At 45.9% G+C, this 13,992-nt stretch overlaps 1 protein-coding gene across 2 annotated transcripts in view; it reads right to left on the bottom strand.

Annotated features, from left to right (window-relative positions):
- The window catches only part of LOC146081212 (LIM zinc-binding domain-containing Nebulette), a 236,469-nt gene that overhangs the window by 198,036 nt on the left and 24,441 nt on the right, over window positions 1-13,992 (bottom strand). For both annotated transcript variants that reach the window (XM_083189311.1, XM_083189310.1), the window contains exon 2: window positions 13,757-13,851. In XM_083189311.1, the coding sequence (XP_083045437.1) occupies window positions 13,757-13,851 (95 nt within the window). The remainder of the gene's footprint in view (window positions 1-13,756; window positions 13,852-13,992) is intronic.

Below are 13,992 nucleotides of genomic sequence, written 5' to 3'. Positions count from 1 at the left end.
ATGGATATGCCCAGGTATTTAATGTGTGTCGGGTGCCATGAGAAGGGGAACGTGGATTTTAGTGAGGAGGCTAGGGTGGCGGGGAGAGAAACATTCAAAGCCATCGACTTGGTATAATTTATCTTGAAGTTTGAGAGTGAGCCAAAGCGCGAGAATTCTTTCATAAGGTTGGGTAGGGAAACTGTGGGGTTTGTGAGCACCGCTAGGAGATCATCAGCGAACAATGCTAGTCTGTGGTTAGTATTGCCCACTGTCAGTCCATCGATGTCAGGGTTCAACCTAATGGCTCTAGCCAGCGCTTCCATACAGAGTACGAATATTAAAGGGGACAGCGGGCATCCCTGTCTGGTGCCATTTGATATGGTTATCGGACCAGACAGCAGGCCATTGACTCTAACCTGTGCGGAAGGTGATCGGTATAGTGCAAGAATCTTTTGTAAAAACATGTCACCTATGCCTAAGCGCCGTAGGATCGCCTCCATGAATACCCAGTCTACTCGATCAAACACTTTTTCTGCGTCCGTGGATAGGAGCATAGTAGGGGTCTTGGTTAACTGGGCGTGTGCAATCAGGTCGATGACTCTGATAGTGTTGTCTCTCGCCTCTCTCCCCCGGACAAAGCCCACCTGGTCTGGGTGGATCACCTTTGGTATCAAGGGGGCTAAACGATTGGATAATAGTTTTGCATATAATTTAACGTCCACATTTAAAAGTGATATGGGTCGGTAGCTGGATGGTAGGGTTGGGTCTTTGCCATCTTTTGGGAGGACAGTTATGTGGGCACCTAGGGATTGTGGGGAGAATGGGGAGGCCTGGGAGACTGCATTACAGGCGTGTAGCAGGAGAGGTAGTAGTTTATCCTGGAATGCCTTGTAGTATGTTACTGTGAAGCCATCCGGCCCCGGACTTTTGCCGGATGGGGATGTCTTCAATACATCTAGTAATTCTGGCTCTGTGAAAGGGTCGTTTAGTGCGGATGTGATATCCGTAGGGAGAGAGGGGAAGTTTATCTCCTCTAAGTATTTCTTCACCTCGCGTTCACGTGCCAAGTGGTCACCAGAGGGGTTGCCCGATGTTAGGTTATAGAGGGTCGTGTAATAACCGTGGAAAATTTCCGCCATTTTGGTGTCAGATGCATGTAGGATACCAGCCGGATCCTTCATCTCTTTGATATAAGTCTGGGATCTTTGGGCCCTTAGGGCTCTGGCAAGTAGCCTACCAGGCTTATTTCCCCATCTATGATATTTGTGGCGGCAGCAGCGGAATGCTCTGCGGGTGCCTTCGTTGAGTAGGCTGTTTAGAGCAGACCTTGCTTCTCGTAGTTCCACTAATATTTCAGGGGTCAGGGAGGATTTGTGTATTAATTCCAGGTTCTTAATTTTGTCAAGTAGGGCCTCCCTGCATTCCGTCTTTTTCCTTTTCAAACGGGAACCTAGTTGAATGCATTTGCCCCTAATTACGCACTTGTGTGCTTCCCATAAAGATACTGGTGACATATCATCTATATTATTGTGGGTTATGTAATCATCAATGGTTTCTGCTATCTGAGTCCGACAAGCATCGTCCCTCAGTAACTGTTCGTTGAAGCGCCATCTCCATTGGCAAATGGGTGGGTGGTCAAGGGATAGGCCTAGAACTACAGGGGCATGATCCGAGCTCGCTATCTGACCTATTGAGGTCTCGACTACGAGGTCAAGAGATTTGTGGTCTACGCAGAGATAATCTATACGGGAGTAAGAGTTATGTGGGTGTGAATAGAAAGTGTAGTCCCTGTCTGTGGGGTGGGCTAAGCGCCAAGTATCAATCAGCTGGAAATCATGTAACAAGGCTTTGAATCTTCTAGTGTCCCTTAGTGAGGCTCTATTAGGTGTGCTTGTGGTGTCCACTTCTGGTTCTATGACCCAATTAAAGTCCCCTCCCACCACCAACACCCCCTCCAGGCTATCCTCTATCTGCTCCAGCGCTTCTCTGAGGAAGCGAATTTGGCCTTTATTGGGAAGGTATAGGTTAACAAATGTAAAGGTCTGATGAGCGATGGTCGCCTTAACCATCAAACCTCTACCGTCGCCTATCGGAGTCTCTACTACTGTGGACAGACGAACATTTTTAGCGAATAGAATTGCTACTCCCTTGGATTTGGTCTCTGAGAAATCATTGAAGTAACCCACTGGAAAGTGTTTGGATGACAATCTAGGAGCTGAACCCTTTCTAAAATGGGTCTCCTGTAGGAAGACTACATCTGCCCTGTCTGTGTGCATCATGTGGAGAATCTTAGATCTCTTCTCTGGTATGTTAAGGCCTTTTACGTTAAGGGAGATCACTTTTAGATTAGCCATTCATTAACAGTAGATTCAGTAGCATCATATAGTGCCGCATCCTGCTGGTCAGGTACAGGTGGGGAGGGGAAGCGGGGTGGACACATGGGGGAAGAGGGGTGAGGGAGGGGGTACATAACATATAATGTTGAAAATATATATTGTTAATGAAACAGTTAGTCTCTGCGTCTATAGACCCGGGGAACCTGAAAAGGCCCATAGTCTACAATTTTACAACAGAGCAGTGGGGGTAGAGGGGAACTAGAGCAAGCTACCTTTCGAACATATAAATAGGTAGTAGTAAAGTGGTGCTAAACTGCACCCGCCCGATGCATCAAGAGTTCGGGCACTATGAGGTGGTACCCTTGTAACAAACATATTCCAGGACCATTTGATTCTAACTTTAACTGGGGTCGTCTTAAGAGAGGCGACCTCCTTCTAACGTATAAAAAACATTGTATTACACATGGCTACTGTAACAAAGAAGCAAAATATCTAATATTCACGTGTCAGAGGTAGCGGTAACTGGTCGCTTCGGCTGTTGGTGTAGGTGTTGACCCTCCCCTCCAGATGTTGGGCCACCAGAAGCGGTTGCCCTTTGTCTCTTGTCGGATCCTTGAACAGTCTGCCATCGCTCTCTGCGGGTCAGGGGCGGAACGGAAAGTTCAGAGGGGTCCAGCCAGTTGGGTAGGGTCGGGGGAGGTATTCCCAGTGCACTGCAGAAGTCTTCGACATCCGCTGGGTCATGGAGGGATAGTAGCGATCCTTTGTGATTCACCTGGATACTTAGTGGAAAGCCCCAGCGGAATTTGATCTCCCGTCTTTTAAGTTCATCAGTGAGAGGTCTGAGCAGGCGTCTTTGTTGTAACGTGGACCATGATAGGTCCTGGAAGATTTGGAGCTTGTGGCCCTCGAAGTCCACGTCTGGTTTGCGTCTAGCCGCTCTAAGAATCTCTTCCTTTTCTTGGAAGTAATGTAGCCTGCAGATCACGTCACGTGGTTTTTCTGTCTGGGTTCCTTTGGGTCGTAAGGCCCTGTGTGCTCTGTCGAATAGTATCTGATAGTTAGGGTCGGATCCTATAAGACTATTAAACACTTTGGTGAGAGCAGGTTCTATGGATTGGGGTGCGACATCCTCAGGGAGGCCCCTTATTCTCAGATTGTTCCTTCTCCCCCGATTATCTATATCATCAAGCCTGCTGCTCATTTCCACTAATGAGCGAGATTGGCGTGAGACAAGATAATGAAGGTCGGAGAATTTCGAGTCCACCTCTTCACTTTGTTCTTCTAACATAACCACTCTGTTCGCAATCTGCTTGATATCGGTTTTGATAGCGGAGATGTGGGTTTGCATGGATTCTTCTAGCCTCTTTTCCGTGGTCAGTAGGTCTTGTTGCATTTCCTGGCGTGTCGGCAAAGACTGCAATTTGGCAAGGATGATCGTCATGTCTGGAGCCCCTCCAGCGGCTTTTGACTTTTGAGAAGGAGAGTTCGCCGCCATGGAGACTTCTATGGTATCAGCAAGTCGGGAGGGGGACGACGGGGCTGAGGAGGCCGATTCAGAAGCAGGGGTGCCAAACAGGGAGTGGAATGCGGCTACTTGAGATGATTTAGCAGAGGTGGACACCAGTGATCGAGATCGGCGGCGTTTAGTCATGTGGTCACGAATGTGGTGTGTCCATCGGTGGCGCGTCTCGGGCGATGCAGTGTGTAGTAGGCAGCTTAGCTCATAGTCCCCTCAGCGAGGCCCGGTCAAGACATTACATGTCCGGGTGCAGCTTAGTCACATCTGGGCTGACGTGTATGCTTAGTGAACTGAGCTCTCCCTTAAAGTCCCAGAGCTTACATCAGGGTATCTGGCCCCTGTAGCCTGGCCCTCGGGGTCCCCCCCAGGTCTATGTAGCCGAGGAAGAGGGTTAAGTGTAGCAGGCAATGTATATATATGATTTGGCAGCTGTATCTGTCCCACCATGAAAAGGTGAAAACAGATTTCCACCTCCAAGATGGCCGCCGTCTATTCTTTATAATGAGGTGGGATCTGTGCCTCCAGCACCCTAGGCACTGAAGCTCTGAAGATAATCAGTGTGGGGAGCCCTGCTGGAGGTAGGGGGGAGAGGGATGCCCACCTTTATTTTGTGAATGGTGGTCGCAGGGACGTGCTGCCTCCGTCTGGAGTGGCTTGCAGGGACTCCAAGATGGCCGCCGTCTCCAGTCACTCAGCAGTGCCCTGAGCCCCGCTCGTTTCTCTTTGTATCTGAGGGGGTCCCAGGAGAATAGCGGTCGACGCTGGGGACCCCCGCTGGTTTCAGGGTGTCTGATCTGGCCGTTGGTCCGTCCACGGTGCCGCCGGCGCTTGCTCCCCGCGGCGGACGCAGCCGCGAAATTGAGGTCCCGGCTTCTGAGGCCTGGAAGGCCGCAACCTGCAGGGACCAGTTTCCCAGTCCCCCGGCTCCGCAGCTCTCACCAGCCCAAGGTACGGGTGATCAGCAGGGGTTGCCAATGTAGTGGGTGAAGGCTCAGGGGTCAGAAGGGTGATTTTTTTTTAAGGATTAGGTCTAGGTGGTCGGGAGCTATGGATAGAGAGCTGCCGTCCTCTTTGCCAGCCAGGCCACGCCCCTAGACAAGGGTTTTTAAACAAATTAATAATAACTGAATGATCAATGACACAAATTATCTTTCAGCTAATGCGATAATCTGATACTAAAATGCAAATCATGTCCACAGAAGAGAAGATATTTACATATTTGATGACTTTAAGGCCCAGGTAACAGAAGAGTGTATTATCCTTTGCATACCGACGCAGAACACACAGTTACCTGTAACCCAGTGATGTCCACCTTGTAGTGGGTGGGTCAAATCAGAACACAAATATAACATGAACTGAACCCATACTAGAAAATTGGGACTATGTTTTTTTTCTCAAAAAAGTTATGGAAAGAGGTGCAAGTACATTATTTCAACATTCACTTGACTCACCCACCTGACTGGGGTGCTCGATGACTCGCCGTCAGTCGGAATTCCGACAGTTGTTTCTCTGACATTGAAATACCAACTGTCAGGAGCCCCGACAGTTGGAATCCCAACTATCAGGGCCTTTTTTCCTTCGTGGGGCTCCACAACCCCCACAGAGGGAGAATAAAATAGGTGGTAAGCGTAGCCAGCCCGAAAGGGGTTTGAATGCTCTTGCCCCCCTGTCAGGCACCTGACAGCCGGGATTCCGATGTTGGAGAAATGACCATCGGAATCCGGACTATTGGAGGGTTATACCATACCCCCTGACTAATGGCACTGTCTCCCATCTCAAGTCCCGAGTCCTGATTCCCACAGACAGCACTAGATATGACGATACACGTGAAGACTTATCCTCACACAGGTGGATGGCTACATGCATTAGCATGAGGTAGTAAATGTGGTTGACGCGGACAACAGCTTCAGGCCCTGAAGCATGGATTATTGCAGATGCACTAAGCTTCAAAAGTGATAAAGTGGAGAGTGATAAACAGCTAGCCAATCAGCTCCTACCTGCTATGTTACAGACTCTGTTTGAAAAATGCCAGGCAGGAGCTGATTGGCTGGTTGTTTATCACTCTCAATTTTATCCCTTTTGAAGCTTATTGCATCTGGTCCAGTAGCCACATGGCCAGTACATATTGCTTGGGTAATTATTTAATCATCACAGGGCTATCGCAAGAAGGCATTCAAGTTTAAAATACTTTGGATATAAATAAAATACATTTCTATTTGTTTCACAAGGAACCCATCCTACTAATGCCATTGAGGGCAAGTGCAGAAATTGTGTGTTAACTCTTACTGCCCCAGGCCTATATCGTCAATGCCTCTGTACTATTCTCAACACAAGTGTGTGGCGTCCAAGACATCATGCAGGCCTGGCTGGATAGGGCCTATGTAGGGGGTCTCATTCTTCTAAGTTGGAAGGTGACGAAGCAGCATGCAGGTAGAGGCAAGCGTGATGTAGGTCAGAGAGATGACATTAGTCTAGGTGGAATACAAGAATGAGAGTTTGGAGTCTCAAGGATAAGGAAGAGCCAGATCCAAGAGATGTTGGTGAGGTGGAAGCGGCAGGATTGAGACATACCGTAGCCTGAATATGGGGAGTGACAGATAGAACAGAGAGGAGAAATACACCCAGGCACCAGACATGAAGAGAGAAGCGAGGATGATGTTATCAGCAGAAAGAGAGAGGATGGAAGTGGAGGGGAGACGGTCATTAGGACCTTTTGACTGTTGACCTTCGCATTGCCGACCTAATGCTCGTGTTGACCTCCCGCCCCTGTCGACCTTAGCCAAGGCGACCAATTTCAGGTGTCAACCTAAACCCTGTCAACCTACAGTGGTCGACTTAATGTATGTCGTCCTTCGTGTAGTTGACCCTATGACCCATATCCAAGCAGTGACCGTGGATGGGGTAAAATAATACGTTTGGGCTTGGCCATATTAAGTATCAGAAAATGTTGAGATATCCAGGAGGAGATGGCAGAAGGAAGTTATTGATGTGAGAGAAGAGAGAGGTCAGGGGAGGGAAAGAAGATCTGGGCATCATTAGATGGTAATGGGGTTTGAAGGAGCTGATGAGATTTACAAGGAATGAGGTGTAAAGGGAGAAGAGAAGGGGGCCTCGACTAGACTCTTGTGGAATTTGAACAGGGAAAGGGAGGGATGGGTAGGTGGTGTCAGTAAGATACAGTGCAGTAGCGGTTAGAGAGATAGGAGGTCAGCATGAGAGGACAGAGGCCAATAGAATAGTGGGATTGAAGGAGGAGAGAGAGAGAGTGGTCCACAGTATGAAGGCAGAAGCTAGTACCAGGATAAACAATATGCATATTTCTCAGGCACTGGTTGCCACGGATGGGCCTCAACTTTGTCTTTGATCTTGATATTGCAAAAGTGCCCAACTCTCATTCATATTAACAAACAACAACCGAAGAAACATCGTTTAGTGACAAGATAAGGGAAGACTCTGATGGGCCTACACGATGAGAGGCCTGACGCCATTAAATGACACCGTTCTGCAGCAAAGTATTCTGGCCACTGTTTATTCCACAAAGACAGACCTTGGCTTATGGAATACAAGAGTCACTTCAGCATGTAATCAGTAACAGAAATCCCACATGTGACAATGTACAAAGGGATACTTGGAAGTCATGCAAATTCTATTTTGCAAATATTATGAGATTGCCGAAAAGCCAAACAGGAAAGACAATATCTTTTTTATGTGAGCAGCTGTAATGTAATATCTGTATAAAAGATGCAAATGATCTGAACATGTACAAGAACCATTGTTGTGATATCAGTGTAAATCTGTGCGCTCACCTGAGAAATACCTGGGTGTGTGCGTGTCTGAATTATCCCTTTGCATTCTGGGTTTCAAATCAAGTGAGTATGGGAGCTAAGATAGGATTTTTATCAAAACCGGCTCATAACAAAAGCAAGACAATTGCTTTCATTGTCTAAAATATGCCAGTAAAATGACAGAACATTATATTTTTTTTTATTAGTTATATTAAAATATACAGTACTGTGCAAAAGTATACAACGTTGTGCATAAATGTGCTGCAAAGTAAGAATGCTTGCAAAAAGAAGTGTTAATAGTTTATTTCTATCAATTAACAAACTTAAAAAGTAAATGATCAAAAATTCAAAACAAAGCAATATTTGGTGTGACCAGCCTTTGCATTCAAACCCACATCAATTCTTTCTAGGTAGACTTGTACAAAAGACACATATATTATAAGATTATAGTCAGGTGTATGAATAACAAATAATGATCAACTGAGAAACTGCAAGAGGCTTCAAAGTGGGCGAGGAACAGCCATACAAAAATGGAGTGGAAGCAGTGGCGTAACTATTGTGCAGCTACAAAAACCGGAGCTGCAGTGCAGAGAAGAGTTTCAGGGCCTGTCTGAAGTGAGAGGCAGAGCGTCTGCAGCCTGAGAGACTGGCTCCTGTGCAGAGAGACAACCACCTACCCATCCTCCCCCTTCACTACATCTGTGCTCCTAGAGCAGGAGGCATGAGAGTAGTGATGCTGTGATGGGCTGCCATGACTAAGGCCCTTATTCTGATCGGTGCGGCCAGATCATAAATATGCGGCCAGGACCGTGCAGGCGAATCCCCGCCTTCCATACGGATCGCCACCTCCGTCCGTACGTGGATATGTGGCGGTCCGCATGAAAGTGGACGGGGATACGCCTCCTCCATCTTGGGAGCAGCCCCTGCATTCGATGGTCGCCGAACATCGAATGCAGGGCCGCACGCTCCACCAGCGCCCGCCACCCTAGACCACACGGACACTTGTCCGTATGAAATCATGTATGGGGGCGGGCAGCTGACATCCGGCGATGTCAGATGCCCGCCCCCTACACATGCGTCACGGCTTCATTACCATGCATACGCCCTGCGTTTGCATGGGAACGCCCATGAAACGCGGGGCGTATGCATAGGGTAATGAGGCTAAGTTGCCCTTCACGCCCCTCTCCGCCCCCTGTGCGGCGTCTAAAGAATACATACGGCGAAACCGCTTGCACATGCGCAGAGTGACCTCTGCACATGCGCAGTCGAAAACCATCGGCGGTACGACCGCATGCGGAAAAATCCGCACCGATCAGAATAAGGGCCTAAGTCTGACTGTGAAGCTGTAGCCTAAGCCGGGAGAGGCTGGTATACAAGCTGCAGAATGAGACAGGGTCCAGGCCATGACTGATATCGTCTCCCCACCCCACTGCCCGTCAGTGCCTGCCACCAACCTGCTACCTGCCGCCTGCCACATCTCCCATCTGCTGCCTGATATTGGAGATTAAAAAGAGGTAGAAATTTTGGTGGTATTTTTTATGATCTATTTATTGGAGTATGATAAAGTGGTGCAGTAGGGACAGGTGGATGGAGAGGTGCAGGGGGACATAGACAGTGACAAGTGACTGGCCCCTGGCCCAGCAGCATGCGTTATGAGGCTCATGCCGCAAGGTAGCGCAACTACTGGTTAAAGCATTACACAGCAGCAAATAGGCGCTGTGTATAGCCTTAATCAATGGGATCGCTACCTTGGAGTGGGCGGGGACAGCTGGAGCTGCCCATGTATGGCCACCCTCCCTTCTTCCATGCCCTAAGTATTGCAACAAGCATGTACCCATGGCAATGAGCACGTAACCTCTGCCAATAAGCATGCAACCCCTGGCAATGAGCAAGTCACCCATGTCAATAAGCATGTAGGAAAGAAATTGTATATTAATGTCGGGGGAGCTAGAGACATTCTTTGCTTTGGGGGAGAAAATTTTAAAGTCACAGGTTATAAAGCAAGGCAAAACTGAACACACCAACAAGACACAAGGAAGTTATACTGCATTAGCAAGGTCTCTCCCAGGCAAAGATTTTAAAGCAGGCTGGGGTTTTAATATGTGCTGTTCAAGCTGAAGAAGCAAAAACAAAACTGGCAATGTTGTGGACTGTAGAAGGCAGTGGTTGGGTCAAGAAAATTTAGTACATTAGAAATCAGAAGATGGCCAGTAGTGCCATCAGCTCAGAACTGGCAAAAAACAGTAGGGCCCAGGTGTACACATTTACTGTACCCATTGTCTGTCCAGAAGTGGTCTCCATTAGAGAATTGCTTCCGATGTGGAAACAAGGCCACGCTACTTAATAAGCATGGAAACATAGGAACTGGGGTGCAGAAAAATGGCAGCAGTTGTGATGAGTCCAAAATTGTAATATTTAGCTGTAACAGATGGCAGTTTGTTCGGCAAAGGGTAGGAGAGTGGTACAATTAGTGTCTGCAGCAACAATGAAGTGCAGTGAAGGGTCCTTACAAGTATGGGGCTGCACTTCAGAAAATTTTGTTGGGGATTTGGTCAGGATTAATGGTGTCCTCATTGCTGAAAAATACAGGCAGGCACTTGTCAATCATGCAATATCATTAGGAAGGCCTCTGATTTATTTATTCTCAAATCTATTCTGTAGCAGGACAATGACCCAAACATTTAGCCAAAGTCATTAAGAACTATCTTCAGCGTAAAGAGGAACAAGAAATCCTCGTAGTATTAATATGGCCCCCACAGAGTCCTGGTCTCAACAGCATCAAGTCTGTGTGGGATTACACGAAGAGAAAGATGGATTTGAGCAAGCCTACATCCACAGAAGATCTGTGATTGGTTCTCCAAGATGTTTGGAGCACCGCCCCTGCTAAGTTCTTTCCAAACCAAAACTGTGTGCAAAGTGTACCTAGAAGAACTGATGCTGTTTAAGGCAAAAGGGTGTTCATAAGTATTAATTTAAATTAGATGCTTAATTTCGACGTTCGTGCACTTTGCATTTTGTTAACTGATAAAAAAATAAACTATAAAAATTTATATTTCTGAAAGCATTCTTAATTTGCAGCATGTTAATACGTGCCCTATGTACGGCGCTGCGAACCACTAAAATGTAATAATAATACTGTTTTCCACCCCTGCCTAGAACTTTTTGCACAGTACTCTTGCTGCCAGGAAAACTCCTGTGTGTTCCACATGAAACTTTCTATTCCTTATGGCACCAGGATGCAGTCACATCTGTCAGGAAACAAAGATGTCATTGGATAAATATAGAACAGGAGTAATGATTTCATTCTTGATATAAAATGGCAAAGTGCTCGTCTGCAGATGTAGGAGTGAGATGGAACTGCAATCAGACCACAAATCCAGCCCTCTAAATATCTAAAAGCACTTTCTTCCATTCAAGGGCCATTATAATTCCACAGAATACATATTTTTGGAAGGCACTGCTGTTATCGGTTTTCCTAGCTCTCTACAAGGTGGGGGTGACTCTTTCTGACTCAATCATAACAATTATTATAAAGGTCAACTTTACCTTTTAATCAGGTGTTTATTTAGTCGGATAATTTCTGGATAACGGTGTATAGCACAATGTACAGTAAAGTGTATACATATCATGGACTGCCAAGGTGACATAGATATGAATGGGTGTGTATGTATATATACACAGTATATATATATATATATTCACCATCATTGGCAGTGCAATGTCGAACAGAGTATGCGAAAACATGTCATAATATAACTTTATACAGGATGATTTACTATCCTGTTATAGCGCCGACACGTGTTGACGCTGTAACTTTAAACAAGATGGTATCCTGTTTAAAGTTAAAGTGTTGACGCAATTGCAATGATTTAACGAACATTACAACCATGTCATCATATTGTACTTGACATCACACAGTCGGCGGCAATGTGATTCTCCACACCATGTCGATTAATTAAGCGTGGCGTTGCCTGCTCAGAGCGGGAGGAACATGACGTGCACCATATTCGGCAATCAGCGGAAATAATAGTCAGTTTAAACTGACTTTTATTACCAAAGGGGAGAAAAATAATTTCATGATCAGCAACCATCAAATTATTCCTATCACCAATTTGGATGCATGGGAGGGGAGCCGGGCAATTTGGATGCATGGGAGGGGAGCCGGGCTTTCGGCAATTTTCACAATTTTAGTTTACGATTCCAATAAATTCTGTGCGTGCTCTGTTTTGGAAACACAAGGTAAGTGCTTGTTGCGCTGGAAACCCAGATGAAGACACTGAGACAGGAGAGGATTGAGGAACACAATTATACTTGATGATTAATACCCCTTTTACACCAAAAATCCCGGATCCGACCCGGCATTTGGAAGAAGGATCCAAGCCGGGTCGGATCCGGGATTTACTCCATTTACACTGTGGTGCCCAGTGGTGCGCAGTGTAGATGGAGGCGGCGCTTGGAGATGACATCATCTCCAAGCGCCGGGACCGCGTTGATCCCCTCTGGATACACCGATCGCCGTGCTGGGGGCAGCCCAGCACCAAAGTAAGCTGCTGGGCTACCACCAGCCCCTGTGCACCCCCCCAGCCATCCGGGAGGTGAATGGATGCCGCACACAGGCATCCATTCACCTCCTCCGCTGCCGCCGCTGCTGTCTGCAGAGTATAGCAGACAGCAGCGCAGGCTGTGTGTGTCCCCCCGTCCAACCTGCGGATGCTGCGGTCTACAGGTTGTACGTCCCCATTGATGTAAATGAGAGCCGGGTCATCCGACCCGGCGTACCCATTTACACCGCCCTCTACCTAGGTCCTAGCCGTGTTCTACCCAGGTCAGGACCTGGGTAGAAGTCCCGTGTTAAGGGACACGGCGTGACACATTTACACCGTCTCTGACCCGGGTCTGACCTGCCGAAGACCCGGGGTTTTGAGGCGGTGTAAAAGGGGTATAAATAATGGAATCCCTTGTTACTAGGATGAGAACCCCTCCCCTTTCAGTGTCTTCAACCTGATTTTTCCCTCCAAAATCATCTCCATTTCCTCTATGGGACAAAGTATCTACAGTACTTCATATAGTTATTCATTGACTGCACCTAATTTTGTACACCTTTTTATTAGATGATAATAGCCAATGGTCATATGATTATAAATAATTACATAATTTCACAAAAACAATATTTTACAAGATCTAAGATGCTCTGTAACAACTAACACCAGAAAAAGCTACTGGTAAAAAGAAAGGAAAAAGATTTGTGACAAATTTACAACATAACAATGATACATATGGTTCCCATTGACTTCTAATAGAAAATAAAAATGCTCAAAACTTTATAGCCATAAACTTTTTTTAATGTTTATTTTGTAATTATTGTTGTTACAAATTGCCCCACCATAGGTGAGATAATTAGAACACATCACAAAGAACGTGTATCTACTTTATGGAAGGTGTGTCACACTCTTGGGGGTGTGTCTAACACTGAAAAGCACGTTGCTTCCCCTCCATCACCCACCCATTCCGAACATTAATTGAAAAACATGCCAGCAACGCACCCATTCACCTCTGCTCTGTATACCGGACATGCCTCCCCAACTGCTGGTCAACTCAGGATAATGTAGAACTAAACATTATCGCTCAAATCGAAACAGGTGAGGAGTATGCTGTTATAATTCCTATATCAGAATCACATTATGCAGAAAATACATATACGAAAATGCTATAAAATCTCTAAAAAGTCAACAAAAAACACAATTTTAATTTACCAGGATATTAGTTATTAACTGATTATGGGGGGATTCAATTAGTTACAGCAATTTAACACAGCTATTCAATTAGCCGTAAAGTAAGCCAAAAACAAAAATTCCAGATAACTATGGAGTTAACAAGTGCTGCCACCCTGTTAACCCAAAAATCATATATTTTACATTTTAACGACCGTTAACTTGTTAACAAGAGACTGGAATTGAATAGCCCATAGTCATTAAATCCTGAGGCTAACACCTTTTTTTACCCAATGTAATTTACCACAGGTAATTGAATTCCCCCCGATATGCAGTTTGGACACAGTATGTTTTTGAAATTTTGCAAAAACTACAGTATATTTTTTGAAGTTCTGTCTATGGAGAAAGTATTGTACTTACGCATTGCAGTAGGGTTTCTTATCATATCCCTTGTAATTATTCATGTTTAGAGTCATTTTGCAAACCTCGCAGCTGAAACATCCTTTATGCCAGTACTGCAAAAGAAAGAGAAATCACATGTATATGCTTAAATCATTAAATATTAATCATAGTCATTTCATTCATATAAATCCTGTGAAAAGCTGGTAAAATACAGCAGCTTATTTTAAATCAGGCTGCTCAAGCTGAAGAGACAG

This window comes from Crinia signifera, chromosome 5 (genome assembly GCF_055691185.1).
Source record: "Crinia signifera chromosome 5, ASM5569118v1, whole genome shotgun sequence".
Classification (NCBI taxonomy): Eukaryota; Metazoa; Chordata; class Amphibia; order Anura; family Myobatrachidae; genus Crinia; species Crinia signifera.
This window is presented reverse-complemented; position numbering and strand designations above follow the sequence as displayed.